The 15170-nt window shown below is 47.9% G+C and overlaps 1 protein-coding gene across 4 annotated transcripts in view; it reads right to left on the bottom strand.

The window, feature by feature from the left end:
- The window catches only part of NAXD (NAD(P)HX dehydratase), a 113610-nt gene that overhangs the window by 17999 nt on the left and 80441 nt on the right, over positions 1-15170 (bottom strand). The window contains exon 1 of one of the 4 annotated variants that reach the window (XM_060233695.1): positions 3170-3306. The exons of 1 other annotated variant lie outside the window; for it this stretch is intronic. In XM_060233695.1, coding sequence (XP_060089678.1) covers positions 3170-3236 — 67 coding nt within the window. In that variant the 5' untranslated portion in view covers positions 3237-3306. Of the gene's footprint in view, positions 1-131; positions 820-3005; positions 3307-15170 lie in introns of those variants that run through there. 2 more of the 4 variants (XM_060233694.1, XM_060233693.1) reach the window with 2 other exon arrangements.

Here is a 15170-nt window from a genome sequence, read left to right as displayed (position 1 = left end):
TTAAAATGTGTGTGTGTGTGTGTGTTTTGAAGCTGAAGCTGCACACGATTCTCTGCAGATGCAAAGATGCACAGCAAGAGGTCGGTGGGCGTGTTTGGGGGAAGCGGGTGAAAAAAAGGAGATGAACTCACCCTCAGCGGGCGGCAGCGGGATGGCGAAGGGGGGACACTCCACTTTGATGGCGTGCTCGGCGTAAGAGGAGCATTCCCCGGAGTTGTGGTGACGGAAGTTGTTCCGGCGGGGGGACCCGAGCTCGCCGCCCTCCTCGTCTTCCTCCTCCTCCTCCTCCTCTTCGTCTGGCTCCTCCGGGTCCGCCTCCCGGCTGTTGCGCGGCGGGACGCCGGGCCCGACCGAAGGGGGCGCGGCGAAGGCGGAGGGCTGGCGGTGGCAGCCATCTGCTACCGCCCCGGGGGTGAGAGGCCGCTCGGCCGCGTTGTGCCCGTCGACGCCGATGCCTCCGCCGCCCCCTCCTCCCTGCCTGCAGCTGAGGATCCGGTCCATCTCGTCGTAGTACTTGCAGATCTTGCGGGCGTGCCCGTTCTTCTTGAGTCCTTCCCGGGCCTGGTAGTACTGGCGCTTGAGGCCCTTGATGCGGATGCGGCACTGCTCCGGCGTGCGCTCGAAGCCCAGCTCGGCCAGGCGGCAGGCCACGTCCCGGTACACATGGCTGTTGCGAAAGTTGCCGTCCAGGGCGCTCTGCACGTCCGCCTCCCCCCAGATCTCCAGCAGCGCCCGCGTCTCCAGGTCCGACCACAGGAAGCCCCGCGTGTTGGTGATCATCCTCCCCGCCGCCCACCCGCGGGTGGCGGGACCGCAATGGCCGCGCCCGCCTGCCCGGCAGAGGGACGCGACGAGGACAGCGCCGGCGCCGGTGGGCGGGAGGCTCAATGGAAGGACGCGAGGGAGAGGCGGCAGCGAAGCGGAGGAGATTAATGCCCGCCGCCCCACTCGCGCCCCCTCAGTCCCTCCCCTCGCAGCCCCTACTGGGTCCCTTGTGAGGCGACGGCGGCCCTCGCCGCATCCCCTCAGACGCCGCTCCCTGCCCTTCCCCTCGCCACAGAAGCCAAACTGTCACTCCCCCCCTCACACACACACACACACGCGCCACACGCAGCAGAAAAGGAGACCTCGCCGGCTAGCGGGAGCGAGAACCGGGCCTGGCCTTTCAGCCCTGCGTGCGGCGGGAGCTCGGCGGCTGCACAGACGACCGCGGCAGCTTGGAGGAGGCCAGGCCCCGCTGGCGGCTCATCTCCTCGCGGGCTGCGGCCCACGGAGAGGCAGCGGCGGCTGCTGCTGCTATCCCGAAGTGAGGCGGAGCGCCGAGCCGGCCTCCCTTCCCTTCGCCGCTCCCCGGCGGGCCCACACCGCGCATTGCGCTCGGTCCCCCCCTTCCTCCTCCCCTTATGTGCGCGCACACCAGCCAGTCACCCAGGTTCATGCACAAAGCGGCCGCTTGTAAGTGCCTGTGTGAATGTGTTTGTGCAAACGCGAACGGCAATAAAGCAGCAGCGAGGGCGCCTCAGCCTGGCCGGCGACGAGGAAAGGAGGCGAGTCTTTGAGAGAGCTGGATTGCAAACACGCCTGCGCCCTGGAAAGGAGGAAGGTCGTTTCAGAAAAGGAAGGCGAGGGGGACGCGAGAGGAGACCCCCACGGAGATCTGCTGCTCCCCTAGGATGTGAATGCAGCCATGCTGCAAAACAGCGGCCATAGAGGGATCACTAACGCCTGATAATAACGCCAGAGAGGAAGCAGCAGCAAACGAACCAGGAGCGCGGCGACCCCTAAAAAAGGAACACAGTTTATTCCGGCAGAAGCTTCCCGCACTCGAGAGCTCCCCGCTTCGTCAGACACACACAGTGAGGCTCCTGTCAGTCAGCCTTTCCTCACCCGCACTGTCAGTCAGCCTGGCTCACCTATTAAAATGGAACCAGCCCAGTCCCTCCCAGCAGCAGTCTGTCGGCCAGAGTTGGAACCCATCTCCTTCTGGCAAGCTCCTCTCACGGTGCAAACGCAAAAATCATCTGGCACAAGGAAAGAAGGTGGTTCGCACTTTCCCCCTCCTAGAATTAAACAACGCCTTTGCGAGACACCTGCTTGGCACGCACATTCAGTTGCTTTTTATAAAGGTGCCAAGTAGAATCATCCCCTTCCCTGTTAGAAAAAAACATTCTTGAAACCCTATCCGTATCACATCTCAACAAGCGCTGCTGCTACTACTAAACGCTTCTTTAGCACACCCAGAGCATAATAGGTGCTGAACACTGCGTAAGAAATCACCGGGTCTACCAGGGGGCTATTTAGTACCCCACCCACCAGTTAGGATAACCCGCACCTGTGATCAGCCAGGCAGTGATGGATCTAACCTCACGTTCAAGAGGGGCCAAGTCACGCATTCAAGGGCCAACGCTCCTGTAGAGACAAGAGCATTCATATAAGGCCAGCCTTTATAAGCAAGGGTTTGTTGGGTGTGCTCCGGGATTCCAGAGCTGTCATCTGTGGGTGTGAACCTACATCTCCGACCTCGTTAGCTGTTTACATTCTCCCTGACCTCAACCAAAGCCACGACTCTGCAATACAGTGAGAAGCTGCAGTGCTTAAAAAAACATTTAATTGTAATATAGCACATATTTAGGCCAAGGCCCCAGACAGCCTGGGCCAGACTACATAATGCCAGATAGACTGATAAACATTAGTATATGCCATCCATTTGCACCAAGCAATTTACCTCAATTTGTTTGCAATACCCTGCAAGGATTTCACCCCCCCACCCCATCTGCAAGTGCGTGTGTTTTAAAATCAGCCACACTTTTCTGTGTGCTATTTATGGGATCCATTTTAGGCTCATTGCCATAAAACGAGGTACTGTATAAGCAGACGGGTTCCATTTTTAAAACATTTTTTTTAAAGCTCTCCTTTATGGCTTGTGGCCATAGCCCGCTCTCGAAGACTGATGGCCACCCGCCCAGGTAAAGGGAGAGAACCCCACGGGAAGGCGGTGGGTGTACCTTGCGTATAGCGGAGCCAAATCATAATTGCCGCCGAGGCCAGAGCTACGATCACACAGGCGCCCTGTCCCCCAATCATCCCTCAGCAAGGGGCGAGGCCTCTCCTGGGCCCTGCTAGCCAGCTCGGCAGAGGCGCCGAGTCACACGCTCACTCTCCTTCTTACCTAGCCGCCAGGTGGGGCTCACAAGGCCTCCTGCCAACCACAGGGGCAAGCGGCTCACACGCACCATCGGCGCCGCTTCCGGATCCACGCCTTGGCAAAGGCAATGCGCAGGACACGCTATTCCCGCCTCCAGCGGGAAGCCAATCCTAGCTGGCTTTCTCGTTGATTGACACAATAAAAATAAATAACTCGCTGGGAAGGGGAAAAGGTTGCTTTGCAGGACCAGAGGTCTTTGGGTTAGGTGGGTGGGTGTTGTTTTGAAAGAGGGAGAAGGCTTATTTGGAAAGAGGTTGGCTGGGATGGAAGCGAGCCGCACTGAATACCCCTGAGTAGACCTGATTAGGGTGACGCTGTCAGTGGCTTCGATATCCACTATGGCTTACTTGGAAACCACTCCCATTAATTTCAATGGCATTTATTTCCAAGTAATTTTGTGTAGGATTGCAATGTTAATCTCAGCCAGAGTTCATCCCCAGATCAGGAACAACCTGTTTAAATAATAATGCAGCCTGGAAGAAGATGAATAATAGGTGTCTTTTGAGCTCACAAAAGAGTTCTATCACACATGCACATCCACAGACCTACCATCAAGCTTGAGAAGGGGGGGCAGGCGGGCAGGGGATGACATAGAAGCAGGCTGTGAAGGAGGTTAGGAATTTGGAGAAACCAGGCTGTCTATATATTGTATGTACATTCTTGCTTATCTTCCCTGCACTGTGAGATTTATTTATTTTAACCCAAGGAATAAAATCTCTTTCTCTTCCACTTTGTATGGAAACCTAACGCATTATTTGTCTACAATATTAATAGAAAAGAGCAAAAGTCCAGTAGTACCTTAAAGATTAACAACATTTGGGACAAGAGATGAGCTTTCATGAGTCACTGCTCATTTTTTTTCATATACAGCTAGAATGCAAGTCCATCGGTCCTATATTTTGGAGAGTGGAGTGATTTCAGATGTTGAATGACCTTAGTGGCAGATGACAATAGGTGAATGACAACAGCAGGTGTGATTGGAGTAGGTGTGATAGGCATGCAGAAATCAAGAAGAAGAAGAAGAAGAAGAAGATATTGGATTTATATCCCGCCCTCCACTCCGAAGAGTCTCAGAGCGGCTCACAATCTCCTTTATCTCCCTCCCTCACAACAGACACCCTGTGAGGTGGGTGGGGCTGGAGAGGGCTCTCACAGCAGCTGCCCTTTCAAAGACAACCTCTGCCAGAGCTATGGCTGACCCAAGGCCATGCCAGCAGGTGCAAGTGGAGGAGTGGGGAATCAAACTCGGTTCTCCCAGATAAGAGTCCGCACACTTAACCACTACACCAAACAGCATTGGTAATGATTTGAAGTCCTGATGCGGTCCAGGAGGATGCATTATACCATAATATTATAATATAATATATTATAATATAATATAATAAGCATATTGTATGCTTCCTGTGTATAACTCTGCCATACAATAAATAAATAATAGGAGGATGCATTATCTTTAGCTCCATTAGCAGTTGCAATTCAGTAGTATCTCTTTCTAACTTTCCTTTGAAATTCCTTTGTAAGAGAACTGCTGTTCTTAGGTCAGCATGTGATTGTCCTGGAAAGTTAAAATGCTCCCCCACTGGTTTGACATCTGAAATCACTCCACTCTTTAAAATGTGGGACAGATGAACTCACATTCTAGTTGTATCTGAAGTAGTGAGTAGTGACTCATGAAAATTCGTGCCTCACTTAGTCTTTAAGGTGCTACTGGACTTTTGCTCTTTTCTGTTGCTACATGGCTAACCACCTTGATCTATCTACAATACTAGTGTCAGGTTTTTTACTTGTTATTTTTTCCCAAAATCCTAATATCCTAAAAAATTTTCAGGATGTTCTATAATGGGAAACATTCTGTATCCTCAGTTTACAAAGAAAATATTAAGATGCTTTTCTATCTCTCAATGTGTAGTAAGTTCAACTATAAAGAGGAAAAGGCCTCTTTCTCACAAAGCAGCTCTGCTGATGTTACAATTTAAAATAGGATTAACCCGGGGTGGCCAAACTGTGGCTTGGGAGCCACATGTGCCTCTCAAAGCCCCCACTGCCTGCCTAGCTGGCTTGGAGAGGACATTTCTCTCTTTAAATCACTTTTCCAAACCAAGTCAGCTGGCTGCTTAGAGAATGCATTTAAAGTTAAAGCTGCTTTCTTTTCCTTCCTTTGGCTCTCAAACATCTGACGTTTATTCTATGTGGCTCATATGTTAAGCAAGTTTGACCACCCTTGTATAAACTATTTAACTGGCTCACAACCTTAACAAATGTGCGCATGACTGGAAGGTGCCAAGAAGAGCTTGTGTTATGGCAGGCATTTATGGGCTGATACTCTTTTCAGATAATCTTATTATATATGCCTGCACGATGTTGTGTAAAATTCACCTTATCGCTTGGCAGGATGATACCAACAACCAGCTTACCAATTGGTTATATACTTGTCATGCTGGTTTACAGGGCTTTGTTTGTAGAACAAGCCCAGCTGGAACTCATTTGCATATTAGGCCACAGTCCGTGATATCACCATTGTTTTACATAGGGCTTTTTTTGTAGAAAAAGCCCAGCAGGGACTAATTTGAATATTAGACTACACCCCCCTGACACTAAGCCAGCAGGAACTGCATTCCTGCTCTAAAAAAGCCCTGCTGGTTTATACATGATAAAAGGTTAAGATATTTTCCAACAATCCTGATTGGTTTTTTAAAACAACAACAACAATGGAAAACCTTAGAAATAACTGTTTTAATAATTCCCCTTAATATATTGGATGTTTTTTGCTGAGTCATTGCTCTGAACACAGGTTGCCCCTTTGCAACTTGATTCCACAATGGTCCAGCAGGAAAAACCCAGTTCCTCCACCCCCCCTTCCCTTTGAGGAGTGGAAAACAAATGGAATTATCTTATCTAATGTTCAACTCAGCTCTGTCTCTGTTTCTTTGTCTGAATGGCTTGTCCTAATGTCTTAGCTTGTCCTCACAGTTCACATAGACTCTTGTCAGCTCCTGAATGCTTTCTTTGGTGTCACAATTTGTCCTATTTCTCAAGGACTGGGAGGGACCTTATCTTCAATGAACACCTGTTGTTACCATTAACTGCAATTTCATCACAATTATTATATATCTCCCTTTAACCTGTGTAGAATTTCCAGTCCAGCAATCTTCCTACCATCTAAACACATAAGACTAGCATTATTTTCAAAGGTTGGATATAGTGTTCACACAAAGACAGGGTGGGTGGAGGAAGGGAGGGAAGGAAGGAAGAGGGGATAAGAATAGCTTGCTATTCAGAGAAGCAACACCTTTCATTTTGCTCATCTTTTTTTCTCATTTCCAGGTTATTTTTATCAGGGTATGATACCTTGCAGTCTATAAAACTGTTGGAGCAAGAATCTACATAAACCCAGTCTGACAGCTACAGTATGACAGCTGGTGATCTAGCTGCCAGGCTAGGTCACAGTGACCTGATCAGCAGACCGGCTTGAGCCGGCAGAAGCCAAGTGATGCAATCTGCTGAGTCAGCACGGCCAGGATTGGCTGCTTGGACTATATATGATCTGTGTGTGCATCACACAGGTCTCTCCCTGTGAGATGGTGGTTAGGCGAAGCACTTTGTCCGTGGAGGTGATATTGTATAGACTGCACAAGAGAGCACTTGTTGTGTATATATGTTAATACACCTTTTGGCACTAGTTGCACGTGTCTGCCTGATTTTCTTTCCTGAAGCCCTGTGTCGGGCAAGTCATCTCCCTCACTCTGCTACTCCCGCTCCGACAGGGTTATGGGCCCAGCACGCTTCCGCTGCGCGGAGGAGAGAGTTGAGAGTTGAGCTGACCGTGAGTTTGGAAAGAGCCGGAGGCGAGGAACGCCGGTGAGGGACACAGAAGCACCACCGTTCTCTGTTTGAGAGCCAGAGGGACGTCGGCAGCCAGCTGTGAGGAGGAGTCGGCACGATGGCTCAGCAACAGCTTGGAGTAGCCGTTGAGAAGCTCACCTCAGCCAACTACGCGGTGTGGAGCCTGAGAATGCAACACTACCTCAAGCGTGAAGGGCAATGGCTGTTCGTGAGTAACCCCCCTGCTGACTTATCTCCTGCCGAGACTGTGTTATCGGATAAGGCACTGGCCAACATAGTGCTATCTATAGGAGATGACCAGCTGGTTTATGTGCGAGGGAAGGACACTCCCAAGGCTGCCTGGGACGCGTTGAGTGCGGTGCATGTTAGTACCACTGCTGGTTCCCTCATGGCCTTGACAAGGAGGATGTTCCGCACCGTTATGCCGGCTGGAGGGTGTGTGAAAGATCACATCAAACGGCTAACGGACTGTTTCGTTGAGCTGGAGGCAAGAGGCAAGACTGTAGCTCCAGACGACAGAGTGTACATTTTGCTGTCGTCGTTGCCACCTGAGTACACTCCCCTGATAACTTCTCTGGAGACGGTGGACGTAGCGACCCTGACCATGGAATACGTCTGTGCCCACCTGCTTGACTTCCAAGAGAGAATTGCGGCCGTGAGCTGTCCGGGGGTGTCGGCCGGGCAGCGTGCTGTTATCGGTGTGTCCGGGAAGACAGCCAAGAATGAGCCAGCTTCTGCTGCTGGCAGGCGTCCGAAGGTGGAGGAAGTGGAGCCGACTGCGTTTGCAGTCCGTCGCTGCTATGGATGCGGGTCGTCGCAGCACCTGCTCCGAGCTTGCCCTGAGAGGGAGAAGAGGCGGGGGCGTGTGCGGCGAGAGCGGAGGACCGCCAGCCCGTGTGAGGAAGCAACCCGGCTGGTCACGTCTGCAGTAGAGAGCACAGGGTCTGCTTGGATTTTAGACTCCGGGGCAACGAGCCATCTCTGCTGCGAGAAGGAGTTGTTGAAAAACATTGACAGTCCTGAGCATAAGTATGTGAGATTGGCTGATGGGACCACTGCCAATTCTGTTTGCTCAGGCAATGTGGAATTTCCTGCACTGAAATGTATGTTGCAAAATGTGTTGTATGTACCCTCACTGCAGTCTAACCTGTTGAGTGTTAGCACACTGTTTGACCAGGGATACCAGGTGAGATTTGAGAAAACCTGCTGCAAAATCCTGGGAGGTGGGGGAAAGTTGCTTGTGACAGGAAAGAGGGAAGGTAAACTGTATGTGGTCCAGAGTGATTGTGCCCAGGTGGCTCAGGTGTCGAATGAGCCTGTGCACAATAATTGTATACATTTGCTCCATAGGAGACTTGGGCACTGCGGATTTAGGGCGTTAAAGAAAACCCTGGAGCTTGTGCCTAGTTTGAAAGTAAATCCTTGCAAATGTTACTTGGATTGCCAGGTCTGCAAGAAGACCAAAAGCAAGGCGTGTGCTGTTGCTAAAGAAAGCTCAAGGGAAAGCACACGAGCCCTGGAACTAGTCCATTTAGACGTTATTGGCCCATTGCCAAAGAGTCTGTCGGGGAGGAGATACTGCTTGGTGGCCACCGACGACCACACGAGGTACGCGTGGGTTTTCACCATGGTGCATAAGTCTGAGGTGTATAAGACATTCACCAAGTGGGTCAAAGCAGTGGAGAGACAATTAGGGGTTAATCTCCTAGCTGTACAAACCGACAGAGGGGGGGAATTCTTATCTAACCAGATGAAACGTTGGCTGGAGAACAAGGGCATTGCCCACCGTCTGACGAACCCGGCAACGCCCCGAGAAAATGGGCATGGGGCTGTATTGCAGAATGTGATGTATTGCATGTTAGAGGATGCACAACTGCCAATGACCTATTGGGCAGAAACCATACATGCAGCTGTTTTTTTGCAAAATAGGGTTTGGTGTAATACTGTGAAAAATGTGCCTTACAGGTTACTGTTGAACAAGACCCCAGATTTGAGTTCTTTAAAAGTCTTTGGGTCACGGGCTCGGGTTGGCATCCACTCCACGAGTAGCGGGGAGGGGGATGTCCGGGCAGAGAGCCTAATTTTTCTGGGCTACAAGCCAAGGGCCAGGTGTTATCGTTTCTGCAATAGCAAAAGCAAGATAACACTTAGCAAGAGTGCCCAGTTCAATGAAGAAAGCAGCTGGCCAAGGTTGCACTCCTTGCAGAAACAATTTGTCCTGCTGCCAAGTAGCGATAACGATGTTGGAGCGCAGCCCAGAACTCCAGCCCAGGAGGTGGCACCCAGTGGGGCTGGAGAAGGTGAGCCGAATGCTGGCACAGAGCCTGACGAGCAGAGTCAGGAGGCAGAGCCTCAAATGCAGGAACTGGAGGTAAAGTGTGAGAGTCAGGAGGTTCAACACCCAATTACAGGGGCAGAGCAACCAGCCCAGGAGGTGGGAACAGAGCAACCCGAAGAAGACAAAGCTGGTCCAAGCACAGGGCCACGGGTGTCTGCCAGGTCCACCAAAGGCCAACGTCCCGCTAGGTACAAGTGTCCCTATGTCACTCTGACTGTCAATCCAGACCCACCCGGATTTGAGGGAATGCTAAAAGAAAAGGCTAAGAAATGGAAAGCCTGGGTGGCAGAGTGCGAGGCAAGGGAGAAGGAGGCTGAAGCCAAGCGTCTGAAAGAGCTGGCTGAACAGGAACACGATGATGTGTTTTACAATCATGATGAGTTCCTGAACGAATTCCGGAAAGGGTTCCGAGCTACGTAAATATGAACTGTAATGTTGCTGGTGGACATGTATGTAAACTGTGTAAAGTGTTTGGGTATACTGGGTTTAAATAGATTAGGAGGTGTGTTGGAGCAAGAATCTACATAAACCCAGTCTGACAGCTACAGTATGACAGCTGGTGATCTAGCTGCCAGGCTAGGTCACAGTGACCTGATCAGCAGACCGGCTTGAGCCGGCAGAAGCCAAGTGATGCAATCTGCTGAGTCAGCACGGCCAGGATTGGCTGCTTGGACTATATATGATCTGTGTGTGCATCACACAGGTCTCTCCCTGTGAGATGGTGGTTAGGCGAAGCACTTTGTCCGTGGAGGTGATATTGTATAGACTGCACAAGAGAGCACTTGTTGTGTATATATGTTAATACACCTTTTGGCACTAGTTGCACGTGTCTGCCTGATTTTCTTTCCTGAAGCCCTGTGTCGGGCAAGTCATCTCCCTCACTCTGCTACTCCCGCTCCGACAAAAACATCAAGAGGAACAGCTTACCAACAACAGCTTTAGAATACCAATTAGGCAATTCCGTTCTTACATCATGAGTGAACAATGCAAAAGTAAGACGCCCTCTCCTGAATCATATGTACACATATATATTTAACACTGTTAATTTAAGAAAGTAAGTCAAGCATATTAAATTTCATGGCTGCATCTGGGTTTCTCCGTGGTTTCTAAAGAGTCCCCCCCCCCCCACTACCTAGAATAGAGAAACTGAAGTAGTGGAGTTAATTATAATGGCAGGTGATATTCATGGCTTTCATTTTTAAGCTTTTAATTACAATGTTCATAGTTTCAATTGGATGCTTGTCTGGATAGGGTGTGGGAGTTTTTAACATTGTATAGTAACAGCAGAAGAGGAGAGTGACTGTGTATATCTGTCAATGGAGGATAACACTTGATCTCTGGTTGCTCCTGATTTAATGACCAGTGAGAGGTAAACATAAAAAGGACCTTATGTGTAGGAACATTTTCTACTTTCTTCTCTAAAATGCAGGGCTTTTTTTGTAGCAGGAACTCCTTTGCATTTTAGGCCACATCCCCTGATGTAGCATATCCTCCAAGAGCTTACAGGGCCTACTGTAAGCTCCAGGAGGATTGGCTACATCAGGGGTATGTGGCCTAATATGCAAAGGAGTTCCTGCTACAAAAAAGCCCTGCTAAAATGACTGGTGGTCTCCCCATCCCCCCAATACATGGTGTCAGAATTGGTTAATTCTTGACATATAACAAAGGAGCATAATGAAATGAATATATTAACTGAATTATTAAAGAAGTAGAGAAACAACATTATTCTGGTTCTTCTTTTCTCAGAGAAAAGCAGAAAGTGACAAGGAAAAGTAAAGAACGGATCAGTTTTCTGAGATGGTGAAGTGAATGTTTCCATTCCAAAATGAGAGCTCATCTCTCTCTCCCCCCTCCCCCCTTTATCATGTCACTACACATGAATCTAGCACAGTTGGAAAGTTTACAAGCTTATGTAAAAATAAATCTGTTAGACTTTTGGGTTCACTGATGCTGTTTCATGTTTTGGCTCAAGAGAGCTAACATGGCTAATCGTCTGGTATATTCAAGTTATGATTGGTAATGAAGAGTTATTTATATATAATAGGGTGTCAGCTATGAATTGATTCTCAGAACAACTGAGTCCTTTGGAATGAGTGCAAAGAAGGAATGGAGACTGTGATTTAAAAGAACTGCTCTCTTAGCCTTAAGGGACTCTTTCAGTCTTGCTGTACAATAACAGAGAGGGGTTGGGGGAGAACAATTTTCCGGAAATGTGAATATGCATTTAACCATAGCTGTTTGAACTTCAAAACATTTGTCTAAAAACACTGTCTTAGTGTTTTATGTAGCATACATATACAAAATGTGTCCTGGAAACTATTTCAGCAAATGATGGGGTGAAAAATGACACTCAGCCCCAATTAAACCCACAACCACCACCCCCCTTTTGCCATCAAGTCACAATTATGGTGACCCTGTGAGGTTTCCAAGGCAGGAGGTTAACAGAGATGGTTTGCCATTGCCTGTATCTTGCATAGTGACCCTGGACTTTTTGGTGGTCTTCCATCCAATTACTGACCAGGGCTAACCCTGCTTAGTTTCTGAGATCTATCAACTGAACGAAGCAGGAGTCAAGTTGCACCTTTAAGATCAACCAAGTTTTATTGAGAACATAAGCTTTCGTGTGCTCTCTAGGCACACTTCATCAGACGAGGGGATCAGGTATTATGGGCTGAAATGCATGCAGTTTGTTGTTTAAGAGTGCAAACTGGCTGTGGTCACATGATACAACAGTGTGGCTTGGCCACATTTTTCATGGTATGCTAATGATGGGCAGTACTTGTAGGAAAGAATCAGTCAGTGAGCACGAATGCTTGACCCTTCCCATTTAAAGTTCTCAGTTAGTCAGAAAGAAACTGGTCTGGCTGTTTTGTTTTTTGAGCCAGTTGCCAGTGTAGCAAAGAGAAGGCTAAGATCAAAAATCACATGTGAAATCTAATGCACAGGAAAACAGAAACATAGTTGTAAATCAACCTGTGCATTTATTTAATTCATTTATAACCCACCCTTCTCTCCCATGGGGACTCATCATGGCTTTCATCATTCTCCTTTTATTTTATCCTCACAACAACCTTATGAGACAGATCAGGCTGAGAGAGTGTGACTGGCTAGAGGTGACCCAGCAAGCTTCCATGACATAAGAGGGGATTCGAACCTGGGTCTCCCACAGGGTCAGCCCTACCAATAGGCAAATTAGGCATTTGCCTAGGGCGTGGGCCTGTGGGGGGTGCCAAATTGGACGCCCCCCACGTGACTTTAATCCAGCTTCTTGAAGGATGGTTGTGCACTGATGCTTCCAGGTCAGTTGCGCCGCTCTTGGGGCCGCCCCCTCTGCATTCATTCTGTAAATGTGTATCCTGTTTGTATTTTGATGTAAGCTCTCCTGTAGTGCTTTTGATGGATAGGACTTTTGTGCGTATTTTTAAATATATTGGTTGGATTGCCAGCTTTGTGTGTTCCAAGTGTGGTTGGTCGTGCTAAGCAGAAAGTGAGCATGTGTAGGAATGCACAGACTGTCCTTGCGCCCCCTCCTCAGTCTGCCACAGTTTTTGCCCACTAGTAGTTCAGCACTTAGTAATCCCCAATTATGCAGGGGCACAAATCAGACCCCGAGCGGTGTGTGTGTGTGTGTGTTTCGCAGACTCCAAGCCATGGTGACAATTCATCTGTTTTCAAAAATTGGTTATCTGTGTGTGTGTGTGGGAGGGGGGGGGGAGTTAGTCTTGCCTAGCACGACAATCAGCAAGTAGTCTAAGGCCAGCCCTGGTCTCCCAAATACTAGTCTGACACTTTTAACCACTATACCACACTGGTTCTCCAGTGTGATTACTGATTGATTCAGAAACTTTCAAGAAGAGCCCTTTTGTTTTCCCCCAAAAGCAAAAAGGAGTGAAGTAAACTTTAAGTGTCATGTATGAATTTGGTCTGAATGTTTACCCTCAACAGTGTTTAAATTAATCTGGCTCAAACAGATAGATTTTACAGTGGTCTCCTTACCAAACTTGTCTAAAACCACAGGTCTCCTAACCAATGCCACCAATAATGCTAGACTCTACCCTGAGACTGACTGAAAAAACTCCACTGCAGTCTGCCCGCTAGTTTAGTCCTGGAAACACTTCTGGCTCCACACAGGTATAATTTTGTTTTTAAAAATTCAGGATTCCTTCCCACAAATTCCTGTGGTTTCCTTGATACAAATTCTCTCTATGTTTTAATTGTTTGTTCCTATTCATCTTTGTTCCTATTCATCCTATTCATCTTTGAAAAATATCTGACTTTGGGGGAAAATAGCCTGAGGGATAATTGGACAAAAGGATAGATGGACCTGGGTATAGTAGCACATCCTTCCTCTTCTCTCCAATTCTAGAACTGTGCGTGGTGGTGGGACAAATTAAAGACATTTTGAAGTTATTTAAAGCTGCTGATGGCTTCTCTGATCTCACTTTTTAAAAGATGTATTTGAAGTGGATATCTATGACAAATATGGGGGTGAGAGATGAATGAACTAGGGAGACCTGTTACCTAGGAATGAGATCAGCATTTTCTACAAGAAGCTTTATTTTTCTCAGGCAGTTGATATTTCCCCTTCAACAGCAACACATACCCACCTTTTTGAATGTATATGTGTTTCTTTTAACAAAACCACATGCCTCTTCTGTTTATCAAGTGGCAATCCATGTTAAATTGTTTGCTGCCACCATGTGGAGATTTAGTTGAATAGAGGGCATGGAACAAATGTTTTCTCATGTGAAACCTGTCTGCTCTAGTTCCAAACACAAGGAGGTGTATCATCTAAGATGCTCCAGTTCCATTGCCAGAAGTGGGATTTATATTTTGTGTTTTTGATATTAAAAAGTTTGCTTGAAAGTGAAAGCCTTGAATGTCCTGTAGTCTTGTCACTTGAAAGCAGAAGAGTGGTGAGGAATTCAAAAGTTTGCACACTGTGTTGTTTTATTTTAGTTGATTGGCATAAAAGGTAGTACACAGGGCGCTTTTTGGGGGGGGAGGAGGGGTTGCATGGCTGCCTTCTCTTTTTTTGTCTTCTTTGGACATGCCGGCATTTATTTGATAATGGGTCACTTCAGTTGGAGAGAAAGAACTTTCTAGGTTTCACTGGGTAATACCTTCACAATTTGGCTTACACTGACCCTTTACTTAGTGCATCAATTGTAATTAAATTTCAGTATTATCAATATAAGAGTCATAACATCTTCCCTTTGCTCTCGGCCTATCAAGGGATCTGTGTATTCTCTTTGGTGGTGTCAGAGAGGCATTTGATCAACTATTGGTTGTGTCTTCAAATGCATGGCTGACCTTTTTTGCTTCTTACTTTGCTTCATGCCGAGTGATGTGCCCAGTGAGGTCAGCAAAGCATTCTGTCATGAGGAAGAGGCCTTAAGATGATTGGGATTGCTCTCTCACACACACTCTTAACTTCCAGGCTGATAAAGAGCTCTGGAGTGCTTGTGCTTGCACGTTGCATTGTGTTATTTTGATTGGTCTTAATGAAAGGCGATACTTGGCTGTTGCATTTGAATTTTGATATGGACCAATATGATTTGTTAACTCTGAAGCAGTATCACGATAATTATTTTCTTCTTAAACATGAATGATGTTGCATTCAGAACCAGCTTTGCCTGGTCCTGGCAACCCTTTACCATGCTGATGATACACTTTAATCTAAGGTGTGTACATGTGTAACCAGAGATAAGCACAGGCAGGCCTCGGATTCAGCAGGAGCTCACAGGAGCACAGCTCCTAAACCTTTTTGAGAGTTCCACCTCC

The sequence above is a fragment of the Heteronotia binoei genome, chromosome 3 (genome assembly GCF_032191835.1).
Source record: "Heteronotia binoei isolate CCM8104 ecotype False Entrance Well chromosome 3, APGP_CSIRO_Hbin_v1, whole genome shotgun sequence".
NCBI classification, from domain to species: Eukaryota; Metazoa; Chordata; class Lepidosauria; order Squamata; family Gekkonidae; genus Heteronotia; species Heteronotia binoei.
The sequence above is the reverse complement of the archived record's forward strand: the minus strand, read 5'-3'. Positions and strand labels throughout refer to the sequence as shown.